General features: G+C 40.4%; 1 protein-coding gene across 4 annotated transcripts in view; it reads left to right on the top strand.

The window, feature by feature from the left end:
* OAF (out at first homolog) overlaps nucleotides 1–14,861 on the top strand; it is a 125,633-nt gene extending 110,772 nt beyond the window's left edge. For all 4 annotated transcript variants that reach the window (XM_053689818.1, XM_053689815.1, XM_053689817.1 and 1 more), the window contains exons 4-5: nucleotides 6,690–6,870; nucleotides 14,019–14,861. In XM_053689818.1, the coding sequence (XP_053545793.1) occupies nucleotides 6,690–6,870; nucleotides 14,019–14,293 (456 nt within the window). In that variant the 3' untranslated portion in view covers nucleotides 14,294–14,861. The remainder of the gene's footprint in view (nucleotides 1–6,689; nucleotides 6,871–14,018) is intronic.
* Nucleotides 14,862–16,178: the final 1,317 nt, after the last annotated feature.

Below are 16,178 nucleotides of genomic sequence, written 5' to 3'. Positions count from 1 at the left end.
ACATCTGACTAAATAAACAACATATTTGTTCCTACAATTTGAAAAATGTTCCAAATTGTAAATTCTTTGGGTGACGCAAGATTGGAATTGTTTAGAGACCTCAGCATGACCATAAGCTTTACAGTTGGTTTTCCCACATTTGAAGTGACCATGGGTCGCCAGCCAGTTGCCTTGCTTGGTCTGAGTACGGATCATGCTAGGTGACAAACAATTTCCCAAAGTTTGATTGCGTCTTGAGACGAAGCGAAAACCCCTTTTAATAATAGGGTTTAAAGAAACGTCTCCCATAAGCATAGGCAGGTTCTGTTTAATAATCTTGATTATCTGATCATATTGTCTACTGTACCTAGTACTGAAGATAATCTTTTCTTCTTGTTTAGCTTGGCTATTTGGCCTAGATTTGAATCTGTCCTTTAGTAGAGAAGACCTATCCAAAGCTTGTACCTGTGTTAGAGCTTTATCTATCACTGGCATTGTATACCCACGTTCAAGAAATTTCTGTGTTAACGTGATACTTTCTGACAGAAAAGTTTCATTATTGGAGCAGTTACGTTTTAACCTGATCATTTCACCCTTTATCATACCAAATCCAGTGCTTTTGGGGTGCAAACTCTTTGCATGCAGCAAAGCATTGGACTTAATGGGTTTGGAGTACAGTTCAGTAGAGATGGTATTGCTACAAACATCACCTATCAATGTTAGATCAAGATAGGGAATCTTGGTACAGTCACATGTATATGTGAAACTTAAACCGCATCTGTTAACATTGAGGGATGCAACAAACTCATCTGCTTCCTGTAATGTACCTTCCCAGATAAAAAGCAGGTCGTCAATGTAACGCCTGTAAAATCTGATACATTGACGAAAAGAGTTTTCCTGTCCATAAACGTGGAACAGCTCCCACCAACCCATAAACAGGTTGGCATAGGAGGGGGCGAATTTCGCCCCCATAGCTGTTCCACGTTTCTGGAGGAAAAACTCATTTTCAAACAGAAAATAATTGTGATTGAGTAAAAACTCTATCACATCCATTACATAGTTCTTGAAATCTGTTGAATAATTACTAAATCTGTCTAGGAAAAATCTTACGGATTGTAAACCTAAACTGTGTGGAATGGCTGAGTACAGCCCCACTACATCCACAGTTAGCCATGTGTAATCCTGAGACCAGACTTCCTTATCCAAGAGATTCAAGAGATGTTTGGTATCTTTTAGAAAGCTTGGGATAAGTTGAACTAGGGGCTGAAGGATGCTGTCGATCCAGGCTGATAATCTCTCCAAGAGAGAGCCAATGCCCGAAACAATGGGCCTACCCTTAATAGATTCCAGAGACTTGTGCACTTTTGGAAGGTGGTGAAAAATCGGGACAATAGGATCTTTTACATAGAGATAATCTTGTGTGTCACTATCAAAAAATCCCGCTTCTCTCCCATCATCCAATATGTCGTACACAAGTCTCTGGTAATCAAAGGTAGGATTTTTTCCCAATTTCATGTTAACATTAGTATCATTGAGCTGGCGATAAGCCTCCTCAATGTAATCACCACTACCACATTCCCACCCTTGTCCGCTTGTTTAATAACAATGTTGGAATTTACCTGCAGGGACTTGAGAGCTTTCTTTTGTGATAAAGACAAGTTTTGAAACCTCGAAGAGGTATTCAAACTATCATGTAGGTTATTCAGATCCGCTTCTATCTTCTTATGGAAAAACTCCAAAACATTACCCCTATGTTTAGTGGGATAGAAGACAGAAGGTGGTCTGAAACCTACATGTGTACTTATAACTCCCAAATTCACTCTGCTGGACTCTAATTCCAATTCCAAAAGGGACATGTAATCATGTACTTCATCGAATGACACTTCTATTGGAGAAATTTCCAAAGGACCAGAGTTAGATACATGGTGAGAAGTATTAGAGGGCAACAAGTTTTGCTGTGCGAAAAACTTTTTTAATGTCAATTTACGTATGAATCTGTTGACATCTATAATTGTATCAAAAAGATTAAAGTCTTCAGCAGGTACAAAGCCTAAACCTAGCTGGAGAACTTGTTTTTGTTCGTCTGTTAACTCATATGAAGAGACATTAATTACTGTGTGACTTTGTATTTGTTTTTCTGACGGTTCACTCTCACTGGGTATTTTCTGTCTTTCTGCGTTGATACGCTTGCCCCTTCTCTTTCTTTTTCTAAACCTATGCCTTTTGTTCTCTGTTCCTTGGGAAAAACCTGTGTAGTAGATTGTATGGAGACAGCTTGGCTTGAATGATCTAATCCTGTTGAAATATCAGTCCCTTCTCTATCATCTAGAACTAAATCAAAGGTAGGTCTAATGGTACTAATAAGTTCCTGACCAGATCTGTCTGAGGTGTCTACAATATGTGTTTGTGGAATCTCCTGTTTATTTGTATTATCAATTACAATGTTACCATTACCTGGATCATCGTATCTGCTTTGTTGTTGGTCTCGTGCCTCAGGGAATAAGGTAGATTTTGAAGTATCATCTTCTGTTGAGGATGCATCTGTATCTGAAAAGGAAACCTGTTTAGCACGCGATTTTTGATTTTTCTTATTATTAAATCTCCTAGATTTTTTCTTATAGCTAGACCAAAGATACACCAAATTATTCTTATAGTCCAACAGATCCCTATCGAATTTTTTAAATTTTAGAGCATCAATGTCCTCTTTAACAGAAGTGACAGTCCCCTGGAGAATATCATCAAACTTATTATAATCTTTATGTGTCAAGAATTGATTTAGATCTTCCTGAAGTGTGGTAATTTCACCTCGTATATGATCCAATTGCTCCTTCTTATATGTTATAAGGATATTCATAAGCCTGATTGAGCAATCCGTTAATATAGAGTTCCATCTTTCTATGAAGACCTTGTCAGTGACCATAAAGGTGGGAAATTTGACGATCCTCAAACCCCTGGGAATCATGTCCAAACTTAAATATTTTTCCATGAGATTAATATCCCACCAGATCTTGTGTTCCTTGATAAGGAGATCCTCTAACTTAGAGAAGACATCTGTGATAGACACTCTCCTAGATTTACAGGAGAATAGCTCATCCAAAGTGGGCCTTGGTCTGTCCAAATCAGCTATTGCTCTTAGGGAAAAAGGTTTTACACTTTCCATGATAACTTTAAATGCTCACAAATGGACTGCTATGAAAAAACAGACCCCAAATAGAACGTCAACAGGTTACACAGCGTTGTGTGTGCTGAATGGTGCTGTCTCTTATATATTGTACGGAAGTGGGTAAATCGAGTGGAGAAAGGCAAGGGAAAAAATTGGGATTTGAAGATCCAGATACACAAAGAATTTCCTAACAAACCACTTCTAAATTGTCCCCATTTCCGTAACCAGGAAAAGTAAATCTTTGTAATTTAGCATATATTTAGGACAGTCTTTGCCATCATGCCTCTGTATCCGAAAATAACTGTAGAAATAAATACCCGATATTGAAAACAGTGTCTTACCGGTAAGGAGCGAAGTTGGGCGTTCTTGGGATTAAGTGGCTGTTAGATGCAGATTAGACCCTAGTAGCGGGAGCCCTGCAGTATGTAGCGAAAAACCTCTCCACATCAGCGGCTCCTCTCGGTCGACGCATCGGCGGCCCTGTCGGCTTAGCGGTCCTAAGGCTGCGGGGTATAGCAGTACCCCCTTACCTAGATGACATTCTGATACAGGCGTCGACTTTTCAAATCGCTAGGTCCCATACGGACATTGTTCTGGCATTTCTGAGGTCCCATGAGTGGAAGGTGAACGAAGAAATGAGTTCTCTATCACCTTTAACAAAAGTTTCATTCCTAGGGACTCTGATAGATTCGGTAGAAATGAAGATTTACCTAACGAAGGCCAGATTGTCAAAACTTCTAGACTCTTGTCGTGTTCTTTATTCCACTTCTTGTCCTTCAGTGGCTCAGTGTATGGAAGTAATCGGTTTAATGGTAGCGGCAATGGACATAGTACCGTTTGCCCGCCTACATCTCAGACCGCTGCAACTTTGCATGCTCAGTCAGTGGAATGGGGATTACACAGATTTGTCCCCTCTACTAAATCTGGATCAAGAAACCAGGGATTCTCTTCTCTGGTGGCTATGTCAGGTCCATCTGTCCAAGGGGATGAGCTTCCGCAGGCCAGATTGGACTATAGTAACGACAGATGCCAGCCTTCTGGGCTGGGGTGCAGTCTGGAACTCCCTGAAGGCTCAGGGCTCGTGGACTCAGGAGGAGGCACTCCTTCCGATAAACATTCTGGAACTAAGAGCGATATTAAATGCTCTTCAGGCTTGGCCTCAGCTAGCTGCGGTTAGGTTCATCAGATTTCAGTCGGACAACATCACAACTGTAGCCTATATCAACCATCATGGGGGAACAAGGAGCCCCCTGGCAATGTTGGAGGTTTCAAAGATAATTCTATGGGCAGAGGTTCACTCTTGCCATCTCTCAGCTATCCATATCCCAGGAGTAGAGAACTGGGAGGTGGATTTTCTAAGTCGGCAGACTTTCCATCCGGGCGAGTGGGAGCTCCATCCGGAGGTATTTGCCCAGCTGATTCAACTATGGGGCAAACCAGAACTGGATCTCATGGTGTCTCGTCAGAACGCCAAACTTCCTTGTTACGGGTCCAGGTCAAGGGATCCCCAGGCAGCGCTGATAGATGCTCTAGCAGCGCCCTGGTCCTTCAGCCTGGCTTATGTGTTTCCACCATTTCCTCTGCTCCCTCGTCTGATTGCCAAAATCAAGCAGGAGAGAGCTTCGGTGATTTTGATAGCTCCTGCGTGGCCACGCAGGACTTGGTATGCAGATCTGGTGGACATGTCATCCTTTCCACCATGGACTCTGCCGCTGAGGCAGGACCTTCTACTTCAAGGTCCCTTCAAACATCCAAATCTAATTTCTTTGCGTCTGACTGCTTGGAGATTGAACGCTTGATTTTATCAAAGCGTGGTTTTTCCGAGTCGGTCATTGATACCTTAATTCAGGCTCGAAAGCCTGTCACCAGGAAAATCTATCATAAGATATGGTGTAAATATCTTCATTGGTGTGAATCCAAGGGTTACTCATGGAGTAAGGTTAGGATTCCTAGGATATTATCCTTTCTCCAAGAAGGATTGGAGAAGGGATTGTCAGCTAGTTCCTTAAAGGGACAGATTTCTGCTCTGTCTATTCTTTTGCACAAACGTCTGGCTGAGGTTCCAGATGTTCAGGCGTTTTGTCAGGCTTTAGTTAGAATCAAGCCTGTGTTTAAATCTGTCGCTCCGCCATGGAGTTTAAATTTAGTTCTTAAAGTTCTTCAAGTGGTTCCGTTTGAACCTTTGCATTCCATAGACATTAAACTTTTATCTTGGAAAGTTCTGTTTTTAGTAGCTATCTCCTCAGCTCGAAGAGTTTCGGAGTTATCTGCTTTACAGTGTGATTCCCCTTATCTGATTTTCCATGCAGATAAGGTAGTTTTACGTACCTAACCTGGTTTTCTTCCTAAGGTGGTATCTAATAAGAATATCAATCAGGAGATTGTTGCTCCTTCACTATGTCCTAATCCTTCTTCAAAGAAGGAACGTCTTTTACACAATCTTGATGTGGTTCGTGCTTTAAAGTTTTATTTACAAGCTACGAAGGATTTTTGTCAAACATCTGCTTTGTTTGTTGTCTACTCTGGACAGAGGAGAGTCCAAAAGGCTTCGGCAACTTCTCTTTCTTTTTGGCTAAGAAGTATAATCCGCTTGGCTTATGAGACTGCTGGCCAGCAGCCTCCTGAAAGAATTACAGCTCATTCTACTAGAGCAGTAGCTTCCACATGGGCTTTTAAACATGAGGCCTCTGTTGAACAGATTTGTAAGGCGGCGACTTGGTCTTCACTTCATACCTTTTCTAAATTCTACAAATTCGATACTTTTGCTTCCTTGGAGGCTTTTTTTGGGAGAAAGGTCTTACAGGCAGTGGTGCCTTCCGTTTAAGCGCCTGCCTTGTCCCTCCCTTCATCCGTGTCCTATAGCTTTGGTATTGGTATCCCACAAGTAATGGATGAATCCGTGGACTGGATACACCTTACAAGAGAAAACAAAATTTATGCTTACCTGATAAATTTATTTCTCTTGTGGTGTATCCAGTCCACGGCCCGCCCTGTCATTTTAAGGCAGGTGTGATTTATTTTTAAACTACAGTCACCACTGCACTCTATAGTTTCTCCTTTCTCTTGCTTGTCTTCGGTCGAATGACTGGGGGTGGCAGTTAGGGGAGGAGCTATATAGACAGCTCTGCTGTGGGTGTCCTCTTGCAGCTTCCTGTTGGGAAGGAGAATATCCCACAAGTAATGGATGAATCCGTGGACTGGATACAACACAAGAGAAATAAATTTATCAGGTAAGCATAAATTTTGTTTTTGCTAACAGAATGACAGTGGCAATTCTTGTCTATTCCAGTAACAAGAGTGGTTTGACTCTTGAAATAAGACAAGTGTTGAGCGGGATGGACCATTAAAACCAATTGCGACAAATAAGGCATTTAAAACTTTTTCACAGTCACATTAAAAAATCACGTAAATACATGTCTTTTGCTGTCCCTTTTAATTGGTTTCTAAAATGAATAAAATAAAAAATGTTTTACAAATAATCACTTTTTATGTTTTAACGCAATCACATATTTTATGAAAGACATTCAATAGTTTTTTACTCTCACAGAAAAACCCACACACAGTGCGACAGGCAGAAGAAATGAGAGGAATAGAAAATATGCACATGGACGTCGCTATTAATTTCACTAAAGGGGTACAGCTCAGTTCTCATATTCACAACATCTGCGCAGAGGCAAAAGAAGCTATTTTTACTCGACAAGATGATGTGAGAGCGTGGCTGGAGAAAGGTGAGTGGTGCAGAGGCTGGGTTAAGGAGAAGAAGGCAGCTGTTGTATTTTGAGACATGCAAATGAAGCTAAAGTACGGTTGTGGGGGAGCAGGGGTTGCAGTTGCTTATTAGAGAGCAAAGTCATAGAGTTAGGTGAGGAGGGAGCCATAGTTAGATGAGGGGAGGAGCAGGAACTTGAGTTAGCGAGGAGCAGGAGCTATGCTAGGAGGAGCTAGGGGAGGGGCAGGAGGTTGAGCAATTGGAGGGGTAGGAGGTGGTCCTAGTCAAGGGGAGAAGTCGGGGGTAGAGCTAGGTGAGGAGTAGGAAGTGGAGCTAGGCAAGGGGCAGGACGTGGAGTCAGGTGAGGGGAGAAGCAGAAGGTGGGGTCAGGGGATGGGAGAGGCAGAAGATACGGTCAGACGAGGCAGGAGGTGGGGTCAGACGAGGGGAGGGGCAGGAGGTGGGGTCAGACGAGGGGAGTGGCAGGAGGTGGGTCAGATGAGGGGAGAGGCAGGAGGTGGGGTCAGATGAGGGGAGAGGCAGGAGGTGGGGTCAGGCGAGGCAGGAGGTGGGGTCAGACGAGGTAGGGTCAGGCGAGGGGTGAGGCAGGAGGTGGGGTCAGGCAAGGGGCGAGGCAGGAGGTGGAGTCAGGCGAGGGGCAAGGCAGGAGGTGGAGTCAGGCGAGGGGAAGAGATGGAGTTGTTGAAAGCTGAGGGGGGAACAGGAGATGGTGGAAGGTGAAGTTGGAGCATGGTAGTAAACATGGATTAAAAAAGTTGCTGCTATAAGTGCTGACTCTTCTTCAGTATACCTATTCTTTTGTTTTTTCCGGAGGAGAATTACCAAATCATAGCAAGATTATAGTATTTTATAGCACTCTTACCCACTTTGTTCCTCTATAGCATGGTAGTAAACTACAGACAAAAGATTGGTAACTAGCAAGCAATTCAAAATAGACCCATCAGGCACAACCTGTACATACAATTGTATGCAAAGGTTTGGGCTCCCCTTACAAAATAACATATTTTGTTGATTGTTGTGAAAAAAATATAACAAAACCTCTTTAATGAAGAAACATAAAGTCGGCATATTTCTATTGGTTTGCGGAATTTAACTGGTTGAAAAAGATAAAACGGTATATTTGGCATGTGCAAATGTTCAAGCACCTATCCAGTCGCTTGGTAACACAACCTTTGGCAGAAATCGCAGCCTACAAACACTTTATGAATGCAGGTAACCGTCTTTATTATCTTTCTTACAACATACATCTGGTTCAGAAATATCCTTAGATATATGCATTAACTGAGATAGATAGATAGATAGATAGATAGATGTTTAATAATGTTCTAGTCTGGAAACTGTGATGGCTCTCCCAAAACCTTAGTCTTTTGTTTCATGCAATAATTCATGGTTGATTTTGAGGTGTGTTTTGGATCATTGTCATGCTGGAATATCCAACCTCTTTTCAACTTCAGTTTCTTCACTGACTGTGGAACATTAGCCTCAAGGATTTGTTGATCTCTAGTAGATTTATTTCCTCTACTATTATATTTCCTGTGCCACTAGCAGCCATCCAACCCCAATGCATAATAGATCCTCATCCACGCTTAACAGTGGTAAGGTTTTCTTTTCTTCAAATATGTCTTCTTCTTTTTTCCCTCCAAATATACTATTTGGTTTTAGCTCAATTTTTACTTCATTGGACCCACAGCACTTGGCTCCAAAATGTTTCTGGGTTGTCTATGTATTGTGTTGCTTTCTTCAGATGTACATTTTTTTTGTAACATCACATATAAGGTTTCCTTCTGCTGACATTGTCATGCAAATCATTATTTTGTACAAGCGGTGCACTATAACTCCAGCTGAACCTTCCAGCAGGTCTTCTGTAGTGATATAGGGATTTTGTACAACCGGTGCACTATAACTCCAGCTAAACCTTCCAGCAGGTCTTCTGTAGTGCTATAGGGATTTTGTAAAACCAGTGCACTATAACTCCAGCTAAACCGTCCAGCAGGTCTTCTGTAGTGATATAGGGATTTTGTACAAGCGGTGCACTATAAATCCAGCTAAACCGTCCAGCAGGTCTTCTGTAGTGATATAGGGATTTTGTACAACAGGTGCACTATAACTCCAGCTAAACCTTCCAGCAGGTCTTCTGTAGTGATATATGGATTTTGTACAAGCGGTGCACTATAACTCCAGCTAAACCGTCCAGCAGGTCTTCTGTAGTGATATAGGGATTTTGTACCACCGGTGCACTATAACTCCAGCTAAACCGTCCAGCAGGTCTTCTGTAGTGATATAGGGATTTTGTACAACCGGTGCACTATATCTACAGCTAAACCTTCCAGCAGGTCTTCTGTAGTGATATAGGGATTTTGTTTCGCTTTCCTGACCAGTCTATGAGCAGTTCTATTGGAGATGTTTCTTGTCTGGACTTCAGACAATGTAAAGCACATGTAGGAGGTGTTTAGGTATTTTTTATTACTCCTCTGCTTTTTATCCTTATTTGCTGATGTTTAGAATACCCGGAGAGGTTCCAAGAGACAGATAATTTAAGATTTAAGCTCTGGAACTGCCACAACTAGCCTATATCAAGGACTAAATAAAATCAATTTAGACAATGAAGGTCCGAGGCCCACTAATGCATCAACTGGAAGGGTTTCCAAAATTTTGCACATGACAATTATTGTTTTGTTTTATCCTGGTAACCTTATCAAATAAATAGTAACTCTGCGTTGAGTTGTAGAAATATGTCAAATTTGTTTCTTCACTTCACACATTGTTACCTTATTTTTTTAGTTAGAAAATCAACAAAATGTTATTTGCATACATCTGTAAATTCTCTGACCTGCAACACTAAAATGTGTGATTGTTACTTGGGCAACCACAAAATGTTTTTCAGGTTTTTGCGAGAGGAAAAAAATAAATATATATATCTCAGGAGCGTATTATGGCCTAGGCCAACAAGGCCGGAGGCAGCAGATTTGGGAGGGGCAGCACATCTGCCCTATCCTCTCTCTAAAAGCAAGCACACAGTACAGTGAGCGATAAAGTGCAGAATCTGTGATCATCATCATGTGATGTCTAATCATAAACTCTCAGCGCTAATGTATGTTAGCTACTAATAGCTGTCTCTGCCTTCATGTGATGTCTAATGATAAACTCTCAGCGCTAATGTATGTTGGCTACTAATAGCTAGCTGTCTCTGCATTCATGTGATGTCTAATCATAAACTCTCAGCGCTAATGTATTTTAGCTACTAATAGCTAGCTGTCTCTGCATTCATGTGATGTCTAATCATAACCTCTCAGTGCTAATGTATGTTAGCTACTAATAGATAGCTTTCTCTGCATTCATGTGATGTCTAATCATAAACTCTCAGTGCTAATGTATGTTAGCTACTAATAGCTAGCTTTCTCTGCATTCATGTGATGTCTAATCATAAACTCTCAGCGCTAATGTATGTTAGCTACTAATAGCTAGCTTTCTCTGCATTCATGTGATGTCTAATCATAAACTCTCAGCGCTAATGTATATTAGCTACTAATAGCTTTGCTTTCTCTGCATTCATGTGATGTCTAATCATAAACTCTCAGCACTAATGTATGTTAGCTACTAATAGCTAGCTGTCTCTGCATTCATGTGGTGTCTAATCATAAACTCTCAGCGCTAATGTATGTTAGCTACTAATAGCTAGCTTTCTCTGCATTCATGTGATGTCTAATCATAAACTCTCAGCGCTTATGTATGTTAGCTACTAATAGCTAGCTGTCTCTGCATTCATGTGATGTCTAATCATAAACTCTCAGCGCTAATGTATGTTAGCTACTAATAGCTGTCTCTGCATTCATGTGATGTCTAATCATAAACGCTCAGCGCTAATGTATGTTAGTTACTAATAGCTAGCTTTCTCTGCATTCATGTGATGTCTAATCATAAACTCTCAGCGCTAATGTATGTTAGTTACTAATAGCTAGCTTTCTCTGCATTCATGTGATGTCTAATCATAAACTCTCAGTGCTAATGTATGTTAGCTACTAATAGCTAGCTTTCTCTGCATTCATGTGATGTCTAATCATAAACTCTCAGCGCTAATGTATGTTAGTTACTAATAGATAGCTTTATCTGCATTCATGTGATGTCTAATCATAAACTCTCAGTGCTAATGTATGTTAGTTACTAATAGCTAGCTTTCTCTGCATTCATGTGATGTCTAATCATAAACTCTTAGCGCTAATGTATGTTAGTAACTAATAGCTTTGCTTTCTGTGCATTCATGTGATGTCTAATCATAAACTCTCAGCGCTAATGTATGTTAGCTACTAATAGCTTTGCTTTCTGTGCATTCATGTGATGTCTAATCATAAACTCTCAGCGCTAATGTATGTTAGCTACTAATAGCTAGCTGTCTCTGCATTCATGTGATGTCTAATCATAAACTCTCAGCGCTAATGTATGTTAGCTACTAATAGCTAGCTTTCTCTGCATTCATGTGATGTCTAATCATAAACTCTCAGCGCTAATGTATGTTAGCTACTAATAGCTAGCTGTCTCTGCATTCATGTGATGTCTAATCATAAACTCTCAGCGCTAATGTATGTTAGTTACTAATAGCTAGCTTTCTTCATTCATGTGATGTCTAATCATAAACTCTCAGCGCTAATGTATATTAGCTACTAATAGCTTTGCTTTCTGTGCATTCATGTGATGTCTAATCATAAACTCTCAGCGCTAATGTATATTAGCTACTAATAGCTTTGCTTTCTCTACATTCATGTGATGTCTAATCATAAACTCTCAGCACTAATGTATGTTAGCTACTAATAGCTAGCTGTCTCTGCATTCATGTGGTGTCTAATCATAAACTCTCAGCGCTAATGTATGTTAGCTACTAATAGCTAGCTGTCTCTGCATTCATGTGATGTCTAATCATAACCTCTCAGTGCTAATGTATGTTAGCTACTAATAGATAGCTTTCTCTGCATTCATGTGATGTCTAATCATAAACTCTGTGCTAATGTATGTTAGCTACTAATAGCTAGCTTTCTCTGCATTCATGTGATGTCTAATCATAAACTCTCAGCGCTTATGTATGTTAGCTACTAATAGCTAGCTGTCTCTGCATTCATGTGATGTCTAATCATAAACTCTCAGCGCTAATGTATGTTAGCTACTAATAGCTGTCTCTGCATTCATGTGATGTCTAATCATAAACGCTCAGCGCTAATGTATGTTAGTTACTAATAGCTAGCTTTCTCTGCATTCATGTGATGTCTAATCATAAACTCTCAGCGCTAATGTATGTTAGCTACTAATAGCTAGCTTTCTCTGCATTCATGTGATGTCTAATCATAAACTCTCAGTGCTAATGTATGTTAGTTACTAATAGCTAGCTGTCTCTGCATTCATGTGATGTCTAATCATAAACTCTCAGTGCTAATGTATGTTAGCTACTAATAGCTAGCTGTCTCTGCATTCATTTGATGTCTAATCATAAACTCTCAGCGCTAATGTATGTTAGTTACTAATAGCTAGCTTTCTCTGCATTCATGTGATGTCTAATCATAAACTCTTAGCGCTAATGTATGTTAGTTACTAATAGATAGCTTTATCTGCATTCATGTGATGTCTAATCATAAACTCTCAGCGCTAATGTATGTTAGTTACTAATAGATAGCTTTCTCTGCATTCATGTGATGTCTAATCATAAACTCTTAGCGCTAATGTATGTTAGTTACTAATAGCTAGCTGTCTCTGCATTCATGTGATGTCTAATCATAAACTCTCAGCGCTAATGTATGTTAGTTACTAATAGCTAGCTTTCTCTGCATTCATGTGATGTCTAATCATAAACTCTTAGCGCTAATGTATGTTAGTAACTAATAGCTTTGCTTTCTGTGCATTCATGTGATGTCTAATCATAAACTCTCAGTGCTAATGTATGTTAGCTACTAATAACTAGCTTTCTCTGCATTCATGTGATGTCTAATCATAAACTCTCAGCGCTAATGTATGTTAGCTACTAATAGCTTTGCTTTCTGTGCATTCATGTGATGTCTAATCATAAACTCTCAGTGCTAATGTATGTTAGCTACTAATAGCTAGCTACTAATAGCTAGCTTTCTCTGCATTCATGTGATGTCTAATCATAAACTCTCAGGGCTAATGTATGTTAGTTACTAATAGCTAGCTTTCTGTGCATTCATGTGATGTCTAATCATAAACTCTCAGCGCTAATGTATGTTAGCTACTAATAGCTTTCTCTGCATTCATGTGATATCTAATCATAAACTCTCAGTGCTAATGTATGTTACCTACTAATAGCTAGCTTCCTCTGCATTCATGTGATGTCTAATCATAAACTCTCAGCGCTAATGTATGTTAGCTACTAATAGCTAGCTTTCTCTGCATTTATGTGATGTCAAATCATAAACTCTCAGCGCTAATGTATGTTAGCTACTAATAGCTAGCTGTCTCTGCATTCATGTGATGTCTAATCATAAACTCTCAGCGCTAATGTATGTTAGCTACTAATAGATAGCTGTCTCTGCATTCATGACCCCCCGGAGTAAATAGTAAACGGACACTTAAAAAGTTTAATTAATTGAATGATGATAATAACTGTACGTTGTTGTATGTAAAGGGCAGTGATTGTTTCAAAGTGTATTCTTTCTTTCCCTCCCTCCCTTCTTTCTCTCAACTCCCTCCCTTGCTCCTTTCTTTCACTCCCCCCTTTTCTCCTCTCCTAGGACAGCACAAAACCTAAATTTGCCACTGATATATTTATTTTTAAGTGCACCCCTTTTCTAACTCTATACCAATTACCATGCAAGAAAAGTAATTTACATCTTTATATATCTAGAGGGTCACATGACATTTGTATTATTTTTGGTAGAGGGGGCTGTGCGGTCTTTGTGAGCAATTTGTTATGTGTGCAAAATATGAAGGCTGATATTTGGTGAAGGTGGGGTGAATACAGAAAGTCACCGTTACAAGGGAGACATAAATCGGGAATGGTTATTAGAAGATGAGTTGGTAGGGCCAAGACTGGGCACAGTGCAAGAATAAGAGTTTTACTGATGCATAAAGGATAAATGTGTCATTAGATCATTACTGTTATGCACTGTCAAAATTACAGCCATTTCCTTTTTTTGGCTTTTTCAGGTGTGGATGGATCTATGTTTGAGGTTCTCCCCCAGCCCTCCTCTCTGCCCGCTCTTCGCCAATGTAAATTCTGCTCCTTAGACTGGAAGCCGTGCATGTGCTCATACCGCCTTAGCCTGGAGTGGTTCCCCTGCAGCTTAAAATACTGCAAGAGCCGGGACCCATCAGGGCGCACCACCTCCTACAAGTGCGGCATACGTAGCTGCCAGAAAGGATACAGCTTTAATTTCTATGTGAGCCAGAAGCAACTCTGCCTGTGGGATGAGGAGACCTAGAGGAAGTTCTGGGCAACCCTCTCCAGACCCAGATTGAACTTCACCACCGTGTCCGTCAATGGGACCACAGCCTCTTGGTGCCCGCTGAGTACTATGTCTTAGAGATGCCTTATACTGTGAATATCCAATTAGTAGACACCAAGACGGCCATCTCTTGCATGTTTTCCGCCAACGCAGAGAGAACCAGAAAGAACAAGATGTCTTCTGTAGCTATTGCACAATGACTAGCATGCTGCCTTGTGCCTTACTGACCTGCAGCCACACCAAGTGTCCTCTCTCTATGGAAGTGCCTTATTGCTCCTGGCACGGGCTCTGCCAACACACAAAGATCAAATAAACTCTCCAAGTATTAAAACTGTGAACTCCGGGGATTAATAATGTCCTCCTAGGGTTCCCATGTGCCTTTTATGTCACTTTTTATGTATTTCACCACATTTCAATATAGTTCAGCTATTTTTATATGAAAAGTCCTCTTTTTTGTATTGAAGTAAAAATGAAAGAAGGAACAAATGAATAAAATATTTATCATTTTGTAAGAGAAATAAAGATTTTTCAGAGCATTGAAGAATTCTATCACTTTCCTTTTGTTTGGCAACAGGGCCATCTGCTGGGACTAAAAGAGTATTGCATCCACTGTCTTTAGTTTAAGTAACATTACTATTTTAGTCTTTATCGTTATGATGTTAAATATAATGTTGACCTTGCAGGAGATAAGAGATTTAGGAAATCCCAAACATCCAATTATTATACATAAAGTCAAATATACTGCTCAATATTAATAACATATGCAAGGATTAGGTACTGTACACCATGTCATTATGGTTTCCAGTTTAGAGTCTCTGCATTGTAAGAAAAGACTGGATGATAAATATTAATTGCTGTTATTTTGTGCATGTTAAATGCAGTGTTACTAAAATATGTGTTTTATAAACAAGAAAATGCACATAATATTGGCCGCTAGCAGGGGTTGTCAATCGACCCCATCATATTGGATCGGGTTGATTTCTGGCGATGTCTGTCTGTCCTCCATCTCAGAGCAGGCGGACAGGTTATGGAGCAGCGGTCTTTAGACCGCTGCTTCATAACTTGTGTTTCTGGCGAGCCTGAAGACTCACCAGAAACACGGGGCATCAAGCTCTATACGGTGCTTGATAGATAGGCCCCAGAGCATATCTTTTTTAAAAGGTTTTCAATTTGCTTCCTACTGTTCTTGCAAATGTTAAACTGCTGGCATATATTGATCCAATCACGTATCCACTCCTATACCTTCCTACCTGCTTTCTTTTACAAGATATACCGAGTCCACAGGTTTCATCCTTACTTGTGGGATATAATCCTCCTGTTAACAGGAAGTGGCAAAGAGCACCACAGCAGAGCTGCTATATAGCTCCTCCCTTAACTCCTCCCCCCAGTCATTCTCTTTGCCTATGCTAGCAATAGGAAGGGTAAAGTTTGTGGTAATAAAATGATAGTTTTAGTTTTCTTCAATCAAGAATTTTTTATTTTAAATGGTACCGGAGAGTACTGTTTTTCCTCAGGCAGGACAAAGAAGAAGAATTCTGCCTTGAGTCTGATGATCTTAGCAGTTGTAACTAAGATCCATGTTGGTTCCCACAAGATTTACTGAGGAAGTACAGGAGAAATCTTCAGTATGAGGGAATGTTTCTTGCTGCAAGCAGTATTAAGGTATGTGCAGTCATTTACATTCTGAGGAGACCTGGTATATCAGAATTTGGCTGACATATTCCCCATGCTGGGAAAGGGTGAGCAGTAATCCTTGTTAGGGTGGTACAGTAGCAACCTGTGTATAATTATCCCTACTAGAGATAAACATGGGATACGTAAGGGCTTTGTGGTTTTAGACACTGGGGCAGCCTAGGAAACG

Source organism: Bombina bombina, chromosome 8 (assembly GCF_027579735.1).
Source record: "Bombina bombina isolate aBomBom1 chromosome 8, aBomBom1.pri, whole genome shotgun sequence".
Lineage (NCBI taxonomy): Eukaryota > Metazoa > Chordata > Amphibia > Anura > Bombinatoridae > Bombina > Bombina bombina.
The sequence above is the reverse complement of the archived record's forward strand: the minus strand, read 5'-3'. Positions and strand labels throughout refer to the sequence as shown.